At 37.5% G+C, this 15,960-nt stretch overlaps 1 protein-coding gene across 3 annotated transcripts in view; it reads right to left on the bottom strand.

Moving 5' to 3' along the window:
• FNIP1 (folliculin interacting protein 1) overlaps nt 1-15,960 on the bottom strand; it is a 133,495-nt gene that overhangs the window by 10,952 nt on the left and 106,583 nt on the right. For 2 of the 3 annotated variants that reach the window (XM_060008903.1, XM_060008904.1), the window contains 4 exons: nt 15,502-15,671; nt 11,264-12,680; nt 10,284-10,452; nt 5,286-5,483 (listed from right to left, as the gene is read on the bottom strand). In XM_060008903.1, coding sequence (XP_059864886.1) covers nt 5,286-5,483; nt 10,284-10,452; nt 11,264-12,680; nt 15,502-15,671 — 1,954 coding nt within the window. The remainder of the gene's footprint in view (nt 1-5,285; nt 5,484-10,283; nt 10,453-11,263; nt 12,681-15,501; nt 15,672-15,960) is intronic. The other variant, XM_060008905.1, reaches the window with a different exon arrangement.

The raw sequence follows: 15,960 nt of genomic DNA, 5'->3' as shown, positions 1-15,960 counted from the left end.
TCTTCAGAAAAAACAATTGAATGTATTTCTTGGCATACATTGTTTTGTGGTACATATTTTGTGGTATAATGCTCATGTAGGCTGAAAATAACTTAAGCGAAAAAAAAATCTATAAAATGTTTATAATAAAATTCATCCATATATATATACACACACACACAATTTACCACACTACCCATTTTTAGGTATACAATTCAATGGCATTTAAGTACATTCGCAATGTTGTGCACCATCATCACTATCCGCTTCCAGAACTTTTTTTCATTATCCCAAATAGAAACTCTGTACCCAGTATACAGTAACCCTTCATGCCCTCCTTCCCACCACCCCTGGGAACCTCTATCTACTTTCTGTTTCTATGAATGTGCCTATTATAGATACCTAATGTAAGTGGGACCACACAATATCTGTCCTTTTGTATTTTGCTTATTTCACTTACTGTAACGTTCCATCCATGTTGTATCATGTATCAGAATTTCATTCCTCTAGGTTGTCACAAAGCATCGGGCTGATCTCCCTGTGCTGTGCGGCAGCTTCCCAATAGCCATCCATTTTACGTTTGGTAGTGTGTATATGTCAGTGCTACTCTCTCATTTCATCCCAGCTTCCCCTTCCCCCATGTCTCCATGCCCTCAAGTCCATTCTCTATGTCTGTGTCTTTATTCCTGCCCTGCCACTAGGTTCACTGGTACTGCTTTTTAAAATTCCATATATATGCATTAGCATACATTTGTTTTTCTCTTTCTGACAAGATATGGGGATATATGTATACATATAGCTGATTCACTTTGTTGTACAACAGAAACAAACACAACATTGTAAAGCATTTACACTCCAATAAAGATGTGAAGAAAAATAAAATAAAATAAAACTAAGACCCGCCAGGGACAGACGTGGTAATATGTATATTTAAAAAAAAAAAAAAAAAAAAAGAATTTCATTCCTCTTTATGGCTGAAGTATTCCATTCTATGTATTACACATCATTTGTTGATGGACACGAGTTGTTTCCAATTTTGTCTACTGCAAGTTAATACTGCTGTGAACATTACCATACAATTGTCCCAGTCCCTGCTTTCAGTTATTTTGATTATAAACCTAGAAAAAGACTTGCTGGACCACATGACAATGCAATGTTAAACTTTTTGAGGAACTGCCAAACTGTTTTCCACAGCAGCTGCACCACTTTAGATTCCCACCAGCAACACACAAGGCTTCCAATTTCTCCGCATCCAATACTTTTTATTTTCAGGGTTTGCTTGATCACACCCATCCTTATCGGTGTGAAGTGGTATCTCACTGTGGCTTTGATTTGCATTTTCCTAATGACTAATGGATGTTGAACATTCTCTCATGTGCTTATTGACTATTTGTATATCTTCTTAGAAATGTCTACTCAAGTCCTCTGCCTATTTTTTGAGCTTTTTTTTTAACATCTTTATTGGAGTATAATTGCTTTACAATGGTGTGTTACTTTCTGCTTTATAACAAAGTGAATCAGCTATACATATACATATATCCCCATATCTCCTCCCTCTTGCATCTCTCTCTCACCCTCCCTATCCCACCCCTCTAGGTGGTCACAAATCACCAAGCTGATCTCCCTGTGCTATGCAGCTGCTTCCCACTAGCTACCTATTTTACATTAGGTAGTATATGTAAGTCCATGCCACTCTCTGACTTCATCCCAGCTTACCCTTCCCCCTTCCCATGTCCTCAAGTCCATTCTCTAGTAGGTCTGTGTCTTTATCCCTGTCCTGCCCCTAGGTTCTTCATAACCATTTTTTTTTTTTTAGATTCCATATGTATGTGTTAGCATACAGTATTTGTTTTTCTCTTTCTGACTTACTTCACTCTGTATGACAGACTCTAAGTCCATCCAGCTCACTACAAATAACTCAATTTCGTTTCTTTTTATGGCTGAGTAATATTCCATTGTATATATGGGATCCCCATCTTCTTTATCCATTCATCTGTCAATGGACACGCAGGTTGCTTCCATGTCCTGGCTATTGTAAATAGAGCTGCAATGAACACTGTGCTACATGACTCTTTTTGAATTATGGTTTTCTCAGGGTATATGCCCAGTAGTGGAATTGCTGGGTCATATGGTAGTTCTGTTTTTAGTTTTTTAAGGAACCTCCATACTGTTCTGCATAGTGGCTGCATCAATTTACATTCCCACCAACAGTACAAGAGGGTTCCCTTTTCTCCACACCCTCTCCAGCATTTATTGTTTCTAGATTTTTTGATGATGGCCATTCTGACTGGTGTGAGGTGATACTTCATTGTAGTTTTGATTTGCATTTCTCTAATGATTACTGATGTTGAGCATTCTTTCATGTGTTTTGGCAATCTGTATATCTTCTTTGGAGAAATATCTACGTAGGTCTTCTGCCCATTTTTGGATTGGGTTGTTTGTTTTTTGATATTGAGCTGCATGAGCTGCTTGTAAATTTTAGAGATTAATCCTTTGTCAGTTGCTTCATCTGCAAATATTTTCTCCCATTCTGAGGGTTGTCTTTTTGTCTTGTTGATGGTTTCCCTTGCTGTGCAAAAGCTTTTAGGTTTCATTAGATCCCATTTGTTTATTTTTGTTTTTATTTCCATTTCTCTAGGAGTTGGGTCAAAAAAGGATCTTGCTGTGATTTATGTCATAGAGTGTTCTGCTTATGTTTTTCTCTAAGAGTTTTATAGTGTCTGGCCTTACATTTTGAGTTTAATCCATCTGGAGTTTATTTTTGTGTATGGTGTTAGGGAGTGTTCTAATTTCATTCTTTTACATGTAGCTGTCCAGTTTTCCCAGCACCACTTATTAAAGAGGCTGTCTTTTCTCCATTGTATGTTCTTGCCTCCTTTATCAAAGATAAGGTGACCATATGTGTGTGGGTTTATCTCTGGGCTTTCTATCCTGTTCCATTGATCTATATTTCTGTTTTTGTGCCAGTACCATACTGTCTTGATTACTGTAGCTTTGTAGCATAGTCTGAAGTCAGGGAGCCTGATTCCTCCAGCTCCGTTTTGCTTTCTCAAGATTGCTTTGGCTATTCTTGAGTAGTTTCTTTGCTGTTGTTGAACTGTAGGAGTTCTCTATGTATTCTGGATATCAATCTCTTTTCAGATATATGATTAGCAAATATTTTCTCCTGTCAATTGTCTTCACTCTGTTGATAGTGTCCTTTGATACACAGAAGTTTTTAAGTTTGCTGAAGTCCCAATTTATCTATTTTTCCCTTTATTGCCTGTGCTTTTTTTTCTTTGGCGGTACGCGGGCCTCTTACTGCTGCGGCCTCTCCCGCTGCGGAGCACAGGCTCCGGACGCCCATATTGCCTGTACTTTCGATGGCACCTCCAAGGAAGCACTGCTAAATCCAATATCACGAAAATTATCCTCTATGTTTTCTTTTTTTTTTTTTTTTTGCGGTACGCGGGCCTCTCACTGTTCTGGCCTCTCCCGTTGCGGAGCACAGGCTCCGGACACACAGGTCCAGTGGCCATGGCTCATGGGCCCAGCCGCTCTGCGGCACGTGTGATCTTTCCGAACCGGGGCACAAACCCGTGTCCCCTGCATTGGCAGGCGGACTCTCAACCACTGCGCCACCAGGGAAGTCCCCCTATGTTTTCTTTAAAGAGTTTTATAGTTTTAGTACTTGAGCTTAGGTTTAAGTTTAGATTTAAGCTTGAGTTCATTTTTGTATATGGCATAATAAAGTAAGCATTCAACTTCATTCTTTTGCATGTATATATCCAGTTTTCTCAGCATGATTTTTTGAAAAGACTTGTTTCCCCTTTGAACAGTCTTGGCTTCCTTGTCAAAAACCAATTGACCATATTATGTGAGGGTTTATTTTGGGGATACTATATTCTATTCGTCTTTATGTCTGTCCTATGCTAGTATCACACTGTTTTGATTACTGTCATTTTGTATTAAGTTTTAAAATTAGGAGGTGTGAGTCCTCCAACTTCATCTCAGTACTATCATCTTAATAATACTAAGTCTTACAAACCATGAATATGAGATGTCTTTCATTTATTTATGTCTTTAACTTCTTTCAGAGATGTTTTGTAGTTTTCAGTGTACAAGTCTTTTGCCTCCTTGGTTAAATTTATTCCTAAGTAATTATTCTTTTAATGTTATTGTAAGTGCTTTCTTAATTTCCTCTTTAAGATTGTTCATTCCTAGCTTATGGGAATGCAACTATCTTTGCATGCTGATTTATCTTGCATCTTTGCTGAATTCATCTATTAGCTCTCTCAGGGTTTTTTTGGTGGAATCTTTAAGTTTTCTACATATAAGATCATATTTGCAAGCAGAGATAATTTCACTTCTTCCTTTCCAATTTGGATGCCTTTTGTTTCTTTTTCTTGCCTAACTGCTCTCGCTACAACTTTCCAATACTATGTTGAATAAAAGTGGTGGAGGTGAGCATCCATGTCTTGTCCCTGTTCTTAGGGGTAAAACTTTTAGTCTTTTACCACTGAGTATAATGTCAGCTGTGGGTTTGTCATATATGGCCTTTGTCATGTTGATCTACAAAGGTTTTTAACTATGCTATATTATAGTTCTCCTAACAAGAAAAGGAAAGAATCTTGAAAGTTGGAAATGATGTCTTCAGTAAGAGGTTACCAGTGTTATAAAGAGCAATCATCCAAAGTCCTAACACAAAAATGAGGATATAGAATTAACTGGCATTCTGCACAGAGCTTAGGGATGTTGCATTGCCATACCTCACATGATACTAAGTAAGGCACTAAATTCTGGCTGCTGAAATCACAGACTATATAGACACGTACACATCCCTTTCTGTCTTAGTCAGCTTGGGCTGCAACAACAAAGTACCACAGACTCAATGGCTTAAATAACAGAAAATTATTTTCTCCCAGTTCTGGAGACTGGAAGTCTGAGATCAGATCAGGGTGCCAGCATGGCTGAGTGTTAGTGAGAACTCTCTTCCTGGCTAGTAGATGGCTGCCTTCTTCCTGCGTCCTCACATGGTAGAGAGAGCACAATCTCTCTCTTCCTTTTCTTCTAAGGCCACTAATCCGATCATGAAGGCCCCACTCTAATGATCTAATCTAACCCTAATTAACTCCCAAAGGCCATCACACTGGGGAGTTATGGCTTCAAAATATGGATTTTAGGGGAACACATTCAGTCCATAACACCTTCTTTCAGGAAAACAATGATGAAGCTAACAGTAGTATTCAATGTAGGCACATACATAACAATAGGGTTAAGTTAGCTATCACAGTGCTCACAGTAATTCAAGCCTTACAGATACTTACAAAATTTGGAGACAAGTTATGCTTATAAAGCTGAAGAGTGGAATGAAGCAGATTGGAAACAAGACTGGAAACCAACACTTCCTTTCCCAATTTATTATCTGTCATTCGTCTCTGGCTACTGGCCACTTGAACAGTCCATTTATCCATATCTGCTATAATACAGACAGCTTCTGCTATTGGTTCATCCAATACTGGATGCTGGGGAAAAAAAGAAGACATCATCTTATGATAAATAAAGTTTTCAAAGATAATGTTAATGGGATGGGCAAGGAAGAGATACTAGACAAAAACAAAATAAAAGAATATGAAATTCTGAGAGCTACTGCCAAAGAAACCTTGACAGTGAAGAGTGAAATAGTAAAGTAACTTAATAACAAATACCCTGAGATATTTTACAGAAGTCATCATAGGTAGAGGTTCATTACCAGAACTTTGTATTCTTTAATCCAGAACTTGAATTTCACCAGTATTTTGATCATTCATTCATTCAAAAAATTTACTGAGTGCCAACTATGTGCCAGGCAACTGAAAGAAAATGTTTTTACCTTGAGAGAGCTAAATATTTTAAAAATCAGTAGGAAATAAATTCATATGAAGAAGTCAATGATAAGGTTCTGTGCTAACTACCCCATCCAGTCAGGCATTAATTTCCTTGAGCACCTCAGAGTCTATCCCTTGATTATCCCTTCCTGGCTACGTATGCCAGGTTTTTTCTGTTTTACAGATGTATATCCAGAGTATGGATATAACCGTTCAAAAGGAGACAAATCAACAGGTACTAACATGTCTCTCCAGGATACATGGTTAAATGGAAAAAAAAAAAGTCACTACACACACACACACACACACACATACACATTATATCCCAATTATGTTTTTAAAAATCAGGGGACTTCCCTAGTGGTCCAGTGGGTAAGACTCTGCACTCCCAATGCAGGGGACCTGGGTTTGATCCCTGGTCAGGGAACTAGATGTCGCATGAATGCTGCAACTAAGAGTCCGAATGCCACAACTAAGACCCACCACAGCCAAAATAAATAAATAAATATTTAAAAAAAAAAAATTTACCATCTATATCTAAATGCAAATGTATAGAAAAAAGAATGAAAATACTCAAATCAAACTATCATAAAGATCTTTGTGAAGAAGTATAGAATATTAAGAGTATGAAGAAGGATTTTTACTTTTTGCTTTGTATATATTGTTTAAATTTCTATCAGAAGCATTCACCTAAAGGATACTTTTATAATTAGAAAATTTAACACATAGTGAAAAAAAAATTTTTAACTCACATACACGGATAAAAGGACCACAGGCATATGGCTGTGCCCTTGGTTTCCCACAGTTTACACACAAAGGCCAAAAATGACAATTAAGTACACAGCACCACCATAAGAAAGAAATGCTCAATACTTTAATTTTTTTTTGTATTTGGAAAGGTAAGGATTTCTTCACCACTGGACAAATGAATTAACAACAATAAGACTGAAATATAAACTACAATCTTGAACCCAATGGCCTTTTTCCTTTATAACTTTTACTATTACTAAAATTTCATAGCAAGAATGTAAGTTTATTCCTGGATAAACCCAAGTTTGGCACCCCCAAAGGATATCCCTTTGCCCAGTTAATAACCACTTTGAATAAAGCTTTTTGCTCAATGCTAAGGAAACAAAGAGAAGGGAGCTCACAGTCTTATGAGGGAGATAAATACATGTGGCTATGAAAATACTTGCATAATAGACAAAATAGTAACCAAGTGCTGTGGTACCAGAGGAGGGCAAGAGTGGGTTCTGTGTGACTGGTAGTTACACAGTGGAAGGGACATAGGGATATGACACTGATTCTTAGCGATTCTTAGGATTCTTACCGATTCTTAGGATTCTTAGCGAAAAATGGGAGAGGAATATGGATGATTCTGTAAGAGGGAATATCATGAGAAGACTCGAAGATAGAAGTAGATGGATGTAACCAAATTTGTGAAAAATGATACGGAGAAGTGGGGAAGAAGAGAATGGCAAGTAAGAAGCGTGGAAAGATACATTGTGAAGACTTTCCATGGAACTCTAAACTTTATATTTGTTTTTATAAAATCGTACTTAAATATTTCTTATTCAACTCTTACCAAGGATATAACATTTTTCTATTCATCAACTTCATTACTGAAACATAATTTTGGAAAGGGTATATATACCTAAAGATGTAAGGTATATCTTACTTTTTTAAGAAACAATAGTGAATATATATTTAACATAACTACCTCTGTGATTATAAAAGAAAAATAAGACAGGAGATATGATCAAATAATTAAAGTGGAAAACAAACTGTTAAAGGAAGATACTACTTTCAGAAGCAGTGGGCATCTTTAGGAGATGAGAATTATGATGGGTGTTCATCTACTATCCTCACAAGGAAATGTCTAAACCGATAATGGGGAAACTGCTATGAACTACACCTTTTACTTTAAAGGGTTAAAAAGCACTTTAGAAATTAACTTTATAGCTCCTCAATCAAAAAGTCACGTGGCTAAGATTTTAAAAGCTATTTTTTTGGTAAGAAAAAGGAAAATGAGCCCACATCAGTAGTTTCCCAAGAAAGAAGGGTCTAAATCCCAAGTTTGAGATTAGAAATAATCCAAATCAAACTCACTTTAGGAGCTGTTAAAGAAAAAAGGGGGCAGTGCCAGTCATTCATTCTGAAATTGCTTGTTTTCACACAATGGATTATTATAAGCAATGTCCTAATTGGATAAAATTTCAATTGAACCAATTTCAGTTCTTTCACTTCATCATCAACTTCTGGAAAAAACAGCCTACACCCCACGGGAGCATATTCTCAACTGACATATTATAGTAGTCACCTCCACAATACTAAGTTTGTATCCAGCCTCAAATACTTCCAAGTCACAAAATAGGAAGTATATGAATGGGAATTCATATGAATCTAAAGTACATGAATGGGAATTCATATGAACCTAAATTCAGTGAATCTAAAGCTTAATATTTTTTAAACCTTTTTCTCTGAGTTCCATAACTTCTACAATACGAATGTATCCACAATCCTACCAGCCCTTTTTCTCTCCCAGGCATTTCCAGAATCTCAATACATAAACTCCCAAATCCTTAAGTATCTCCTCTCTAGCAGATACTCCTAGATTTCCACCACATTATAAAACCTGATTTTTTCAGTTGCCTTCTAGGCATTCAAACATGGCCTTGCAGAATGCACTTTTAAACTCAAAATGTACCAAATCAACTACAGTGTACCTTCCTCAAAACTAGCCAGTTTTCTTTTTTTTAAAAGAAGAGAGCGAACCCCAATGTTGTAAAGGGAACAGGTTTTAGGGACATTACAAACTGCTGTTCAAACTAGTATTGTCTTTTGGAAAAGAAACTACAAAACATGTAACAAGAACATGAAAATACTTCTAATCTTAAAAACTGGACAGTAACTTCATTTCTGGGAATCTAGCCTAAAGAAATCATCTTAAATTCATAAAACACAGCAAGAGTATCAGTGTTATTTATAACAATAAAATGAAGAAAAGTTGTTTTAAAAGTTGAGCAACAGAGAATAGAGAACACAGAAATAAACCCATGTATATATGCTCAATTAACTTATGACAAAGGACCCAAGAATATACAATGGAGGAAGGACAGTTTCTTCAATAAATGGTGCTTAAAAAACTGAACAGGGACTTCCCTGGTAGCACAGTGGTTAAGAAGTCGCCTGCCAATGCAGGGGACACAGGTTTGAGCCCTGGTCTGGGAAGATCCCACATGCCGTGGAGCACCTAAGCCCTTGCACCACAACTACTGAGCCTGCATTCTAGAACCTGGGAGCCACAACTACTGAGCCGGCATGCTGCAGCTACTGAAGCCTGCGTGCCTAGAGCCCATGCTCCACAACAAGAGAAGCCACCACAATGAGGAGCCCGCACACCACAACGAAAAGTAGCCCCCGCTCGCCACAACTAGAGAAAGCCCACGCACAGCAAAGAAGGCCCAACACAGCCAAAAATAAATAAATAAATTAATTAATAAAAAAAAAAACTGAACAGCCACATTGCAAAAGAATGAAACTGGACCACTATCTTACACCATACACAAAAGTCAACTCATATGCTATATGAGTACTATATACCATGACCAAGTGGGTTTTTTCCCACCTAGGAATACAAAGATTGGATTAACATCTAAAAATCCATCAATGTAATCTATCACATTAACAGTTTAAAGAAGAAAAACCCACGATCATTTCAATAGACACAGAAAAAGTATTTGACAAAAACCCACACTCATTCATGATTTAAGGGCGTGGGGGACAGAAAACTCAAAACACTAGGGATAGAAGGGAACTTTATCCACCTGATAAAGAGCATCTTATAAGAATCTAACAGCTAACATCATGCTTAATAATTAAAGGCTCAATGTTTTCCCCCTAAGAAAAGGAACAAAACAAGGATGTCCACTATCAGCACTTCAATGCAACACTGTACTGAAGGTTCTAGCCTGTACGATCAGGCAAGAAAAAGAAAAAGAGGCATCCAGACTGGAAAGGAAGATAACATGAGCCTGTATGTAGAAAATCTTAAAGAATCCACACAAAAAAACTATGAGAACTAATAAAAGAGTTCATCAAAGTGGCAGGATACAACAGCAATATACAAAAATCAATTGTACTATATACCAGCAATGAAAATTAATTCCATTCACATTTAAGCATTTGCAATATTTTGAAATTATAAATAACCTAGTGATGAACATCTATGAATACGTACAGTATTTTCTGATTTCCAGTTTGATAGATTCCTGGAACTCTCTACTTGCTTTCACAATGACAGGTACAAACATGCAGGTTTTTGCATATAAAGTGATGGATTTAGAGAACAACAATTGTATTACACACTGAAGTGTTACCAAAAATAAGGCAATTTTGGGTTATACTGGTTAACAGAGTTCGTCCTAAATAAATTTAAGAGCAGTGAAGGTCACTTACCTGCACAGCATGAGACAAATCTGACACTAAACACTGACGGAGCCTCTCATCATTCCCAATTCCTTGAAGAACAAAGTCAGGCACATAAGAAGAGCAGTAGCCACCCAGCAAGGACCTCCCGAAGTTGGCAATATTGGGCTGAACAGCACTCACTTCAATTAACTTTGACCTGCAAGAAAAGTTCCAAAAGAAGGCATACCTAATCAGTAATAAATATATTTTACCAACACACACACAAAAAATTGGACTCTACTAGTCCACATTTCCAGTATCATCATTCTTTATAAAATATACTAATAGTAAAATCATCCTTAAATAAAAACTGGCTTAAGGGCTCAATGAGACCACAAAATACTCCTTCCTATCCAAAAAGGGTCTGTAATGGACAACTCTGTAATGAGGTGAACATAAATCTTTCATAACAGACTTTAGGAATGCTGTCCCTTGTGTATGTAACACATTCTTAATACAATCAAATTATGGAAACCATCATCCAAAACCAAGTATAAATAACTCACAAACCCAAAGCTTGGTATATAACATTTCTCATGTATGAATCTTTTCCTTGTATTCTTGACCAAGAGTATCCATTCTATGCTTTCCTCTTATTTCCAAACTTATTTCTAACAGCTATTTCCTACCTTCTCTCAGCGATTACCTCTCCCTAGTTGTCAGGCTCAGCACAGGTCCTTTCTGGGCAGCATAACTCACTGCTAAATGAAAACTCCTAGGCAGTAAGCCATCTCCCACACACCAACACAACTTTTCTCTAATGCCTTCACAAAGCTTTTCTGGGGCACCTGTGGGGCTTAGCCTTTAATCCTTCTTCTAAGTAGGAGCATGTGATAATAAAAGAGTATTTGTCCAGAACAATGGTCTCTTCTTTTATATTAGCTACTACCAACTTTCAGAGATGAGCTAAACAAAAGAATGGTACATATTTTTATAGGTTCTATAAAAGGCTAAAACTTCGTACTTACCCAGGAAAAGGTATCTCATCTTCTTCTGCCCAATCTTCTTGCTCTCCTCCATAATAACTGCTTACTTGTCTAGTCACATCATGACCTGTATCTTCACTTTCACTATCCCCAAGGGCACTATCTGAACTTTCATTTCTTGGAATGTCCCATTCAGCTCCCACAGCAACTTTTTTCTCTGAACTCTCTTTATCCCCATGGGGGACAAGAATGGAGAGTGTATCTCTTTGGTCTTGCTGAGGAAAGCAGGTTTTACATGAATCTTGGTGAACTGTTCCTACACATCTGCAAAATTCATTACTCTGTTTGCTATTTTTTGTATAAAATCTTTTTGAAAACTCTAACATACAGCAGTGTTCTTTACTGTCTGTACTTGTTTTAACTGGAATATCATCAATAGTCCTGGTTTCAATTGAATCATCATTAAAATATTCATCAAATAAGCTCATGCTTTCGGGGTCTGAATGATTCCAGCAGGAAAGTTCACAGGGCTCTCCAGATACCATGTTCAGTATATCAGGCTCTCCAGATTTAGCTGTTTGTGCAGTTTCTTGATGCTGATCAACAGCCCCTCTTTCCTCCTTCGGTGATTTGGTGTGATGCCTGGTAATCTGATCCACTACTGCCTGACTCCGGAGTTCAGTATCTGAGTCGGGTGACATAGAATCCCCAATCAAGAAAGTAACCTTTGTTTGGGTTGCCTCACAAGAAAATGCAGCTGTCACAAGTTTATCTGGAGGTTTTTTTTCCACAACCATTCCTGTGGATCTGAACACTTTACCTGTGTGATTACCTGAATCTAGCAATTCCTCACTCTGCCATGATTCCTCTGCAGGCTCTAAGCTTGACTTTGACAATGCACATCTGTCCACTGGAGCAGATCCTGTGCAAACAACTGTTTCTAACTTGGTGTCAAGGCAAGTTCTTAATTTATCTCTGCACTGTTTAACATCAACAGCATTTTCTTCTTGGCAGTCAGAAGAAGGAGAAATCATTCGGCACTCGTTTGAATTTCCTAGCAGCTCCTTAGAGCTGTTTTGAATATCTTCTCTCTCTTGTCGCAAAACATTCTCTATATTTTGCCCAAGGAGTGGACGACTGCAATATTTACAGCTACAATTAGGAGTCCTTGTTTCTTCTGACTCTTTAAAGAGCAAACTGTTTTTGTTTCTATGCATTGTAATAAGCACGTACTCAGATTCTTCGATTTCACCTTTCTCTAAAGTGGTTGTAATTACTGTGCCTGGCATAACAATGGCTTCATCGTCTCCATTTTCTAAAAGATGGGTTTCTTGAAGTTCAGAGCATCTTATGAAGTAAGTAAGAAAATAAAGCAGCCTCTGGACCATGTCTTGTCGTTTACCAACTACCACAGTCCTTGCTAACCGTACAGGAGAGCCAATAGCGCCATACAAGTCTCCTGAAATGGAAAAATCAGTTAATGGACACATCCTCTACTCATACTAAGCAGGCTATTTTCAATTATCAGAAACCCACTATTATTTTATGAGGGGTAGTTCAGATTTTACTCTTGGTTCCTTAATAGGTTAGTGATTATTCAGGACTAGGATGAGATGAATGGTCTTAACCAAAGAGAATGGTGAATGGATAGGCTTTCTACCTTCCTCCTTAAGCAGCTGCTAATAAGGTGCTGAAACCATAGCAAACAGTTGTGAAAGTCACCAAGAACATGCTCTGTGCCAGTCCCCTTGCAGAGCACTTTATATGGGTGGAGAAGTACTGACTGAAGTATTATGTGCAAAAGCACATATGCTGGGGACCAAGGAGAGGAAAGGAGTAGTAGTGAAATGGAACAGAGCTGAAGTAGTCACATCACACACTTAAACTTCCTTGATTTAAATCATATTCCTGAACTTCGCCGGTTGCTGCCCTACCAAAGACCTCACCTTAGCTCCCGTGTTTTTAAAAGCCCATTTTCCTTTCCATTCCATTCCCTAGAGGGTTGGGTACTCAGGATAGACCCAAAAGGGCAACACATTTAGCCCTGTGATTCATTTTCACTTCTGTTATCCATATTACACATGTAGAGCCATTACATTTAAAAAAGGAGGAGAGGGATCTAATTCAAGTTTTGCAAGTTGTCAGTATACCCATTTAAAGAATCTCTATTTTTACTTTATAAGAACCCCATACTTTTTAAAGGAACAAACATAAATAGGTCTCAAATAATATACTACAGACTGTACTAAGATAATTTTCTCCTCTGGCTAAGAAACTGGCTCTAGTACCATCATGCCACTGTTCAAAACTACTCCCAAGGTTTCCACTAACAACCAAATAAATTGAAACTGCTTTGGTATGGTAAATGAGTCTTTCATGACTGGTTCCACTTTACTTTTCCAGGTTTATCTTCTGATAGTTTCCCTATTTTACCTTTATTCACCCAAAGTCCCACTTAAACTGGACCCCTGAATGTGCTCAGCACTTTTAACACCTAGACCCCTTTACTCATGCTATGTACTTTCCCTTCCCTCTGTATCTCTGCCAGTCCAAAGTTTCCCACCCAAGCATCCTCCCTTGGACAAAAGTAAGCTTCCCTAATTGAACTCCCACTAAACTTTTCATTTCTTATAGTTCCTATTTGAATTATCATTATTGTCCACATATACTTTACCTACAGTATAAGACTGTCACTTCTTAAAGGCAAGGACTAGATATCATTCATCTTTATACCCTCCAGGGTTCTTTGCACAGAGCCTTAGATATATTGTGCATTCAATAAATGACTGTAGAATTGAAAACAGATTTGAAATGTTCAAATTTAAAAAAAAACCTACTGAATTACTTGGTTTGAAAAAAGGTAAATTAATATTCATACAATGAAATACTACATAGCATTAAAAAGGAATGAACTATTAATACATACAACATAGGTGAATCTCAAAATAATTATGTTGAATGAAAGAACTCAGACCAAACAAAAGCACTTAAGTGTATGATTCCATCTATATAAAGGTCTAGAAAATACAAACTAATCTACAGTGACAGAAAGCAGACCAGTGGCTACCTGAGTATAAGGAACAGTGAACAGGCAGAGTAGGGAGGAATAGGAGGGAGGGATTACAAAGGGCATGAGGAAACTTTTGTAGTGATGAATATGTTCACCATCTTGATTTTGGTGATGGTTTCAGAGGCATATACATTTTGACATATATATCAAAATATATATGGAAAGGAAAAGGAGGGAGGAAAGGGAGGGAGGGAGAGAAGAAACAGAAAGAGTAGGAATGAGAGAGGGACATTGGTTGGTTATATGAATTAATAAGCCACATTACAATCTGCCTGGCAAGCTCACTCACCATAACAACCTAAGGGAAGTTTAAGTTTCTACCAGGTCACCAAAACATTCTCACCATACTCCTCCCCACATCACCAAATAGCAATAGACTAAGAGCTGGAGTAACAGCAACTACATTTACCAGCCACTGTCCTAAGCACTGTTCTCACAGTATCTCATTTACTTTTCACATTATGAAGTATTTACTATTTATTTTATTTTACTTTTCGGCCACACTGCACGGCTTGTGGGATCTCAGTTCCCCAACTAGGGACTGAACCCGGGCCAAGGCAGTGAAAGCACCCAATGCTAACCACTAAACCACCAGGGAACTCCCTGTACTATTTACTATTATCCCCACTTTATAAATAGGGAAACTGTGATTCAAACATGGTCTGCCTGACTCCACAGCCTATGCTTAAATTTAAGCACCATGCTACACTGACTTCCTAATAACTGTCAACTCATCAACTAACCCCTCTCTCCTGTTACCCATTTATTTAGTGGGGTACCAAGCACTAAGAGAAAGAGTTTCAAAAATTACTCAACAAACAAAGGTGGAACAATGGAAACCTCAATGACTGCTTCTCAGTTAAACAGATTTATTCTAGCGACCATAGGTGACTTTGTTGATTCATTCTTTCTAGGCAAAGTACCTAACACAAAACACCCTGAAGACCCTGAAGTTACTAATAAACCAGCCATCATCCTGCTCCTTTTGTTCCAGCTGCAGGTCACTATAAGGAATGATAGTAAACATAAGATGGAGATAACACAATTTAGCAGTTATGAAATAACAAGTAAGGAAGAAATGCTTTAGAAAGGAAGGGGGAAAAGAGAGCACTTAATTTTTCTCTATTTATTTTTGCCATAAAGTAACTCCAGACAGTTACACAAAAGTCTAAGTATAATGCATAAATGTAAGGGTTTTCAGAATACATACCCAGTTGTGCCCAAAGTGGGTTATACGGATGAGTCTTTGCCAACATGTCCACACTCTGAGAGGAATGTTTTTCTAAAAATATTTTTATAGGTGGCTGTCCATTTGGCATGACTGTTGGAACCCAGGCAAGATGATTGGTCAGAACTGCAGTAATGAGTGCTGGCAAGAATCTGAAAACAAAATTCATCCTATCAGATTCTAATCTGCTTTCATAAAACCTCAAGCAAAATTCAGTGACAGAATAAAGCAGAGAGGGTACATGGCCAAACATCATAAAAAACGAGAGGATAGAAGGAAGGATAGGTATATCACCAGGATGAAAACAAAAGTTAATAAATTTTTTTGGTTGGGTAGGAGTTAAAAGAAAAATCCTTAAAATAAAGACAGCATTCACAAGGAGCTATTTCTACTCATAATTAAAAAACAAAAATGCCATTTTACTTGAGAAACTATGGATTC

The sequence above is a fragment of the Delphinus delphis genome, chromosome 3 (genome assembly GCF_949987515.2).
Source record: "Delphinus delphis chromosome 3, mDelDel1.2, whole genome shotgun sequence".
NCBI lineage: Eukaryota > Metazoa > Chordata > Mammalia > Artiodactyla > Delphinidae > Delphinus > Delphinus delphis.
The sequence above is the reverse complement of the archived record's forward strand: the minus strand, read 5'-3'. Positions and strand labels throughout refer to the sequence as shown.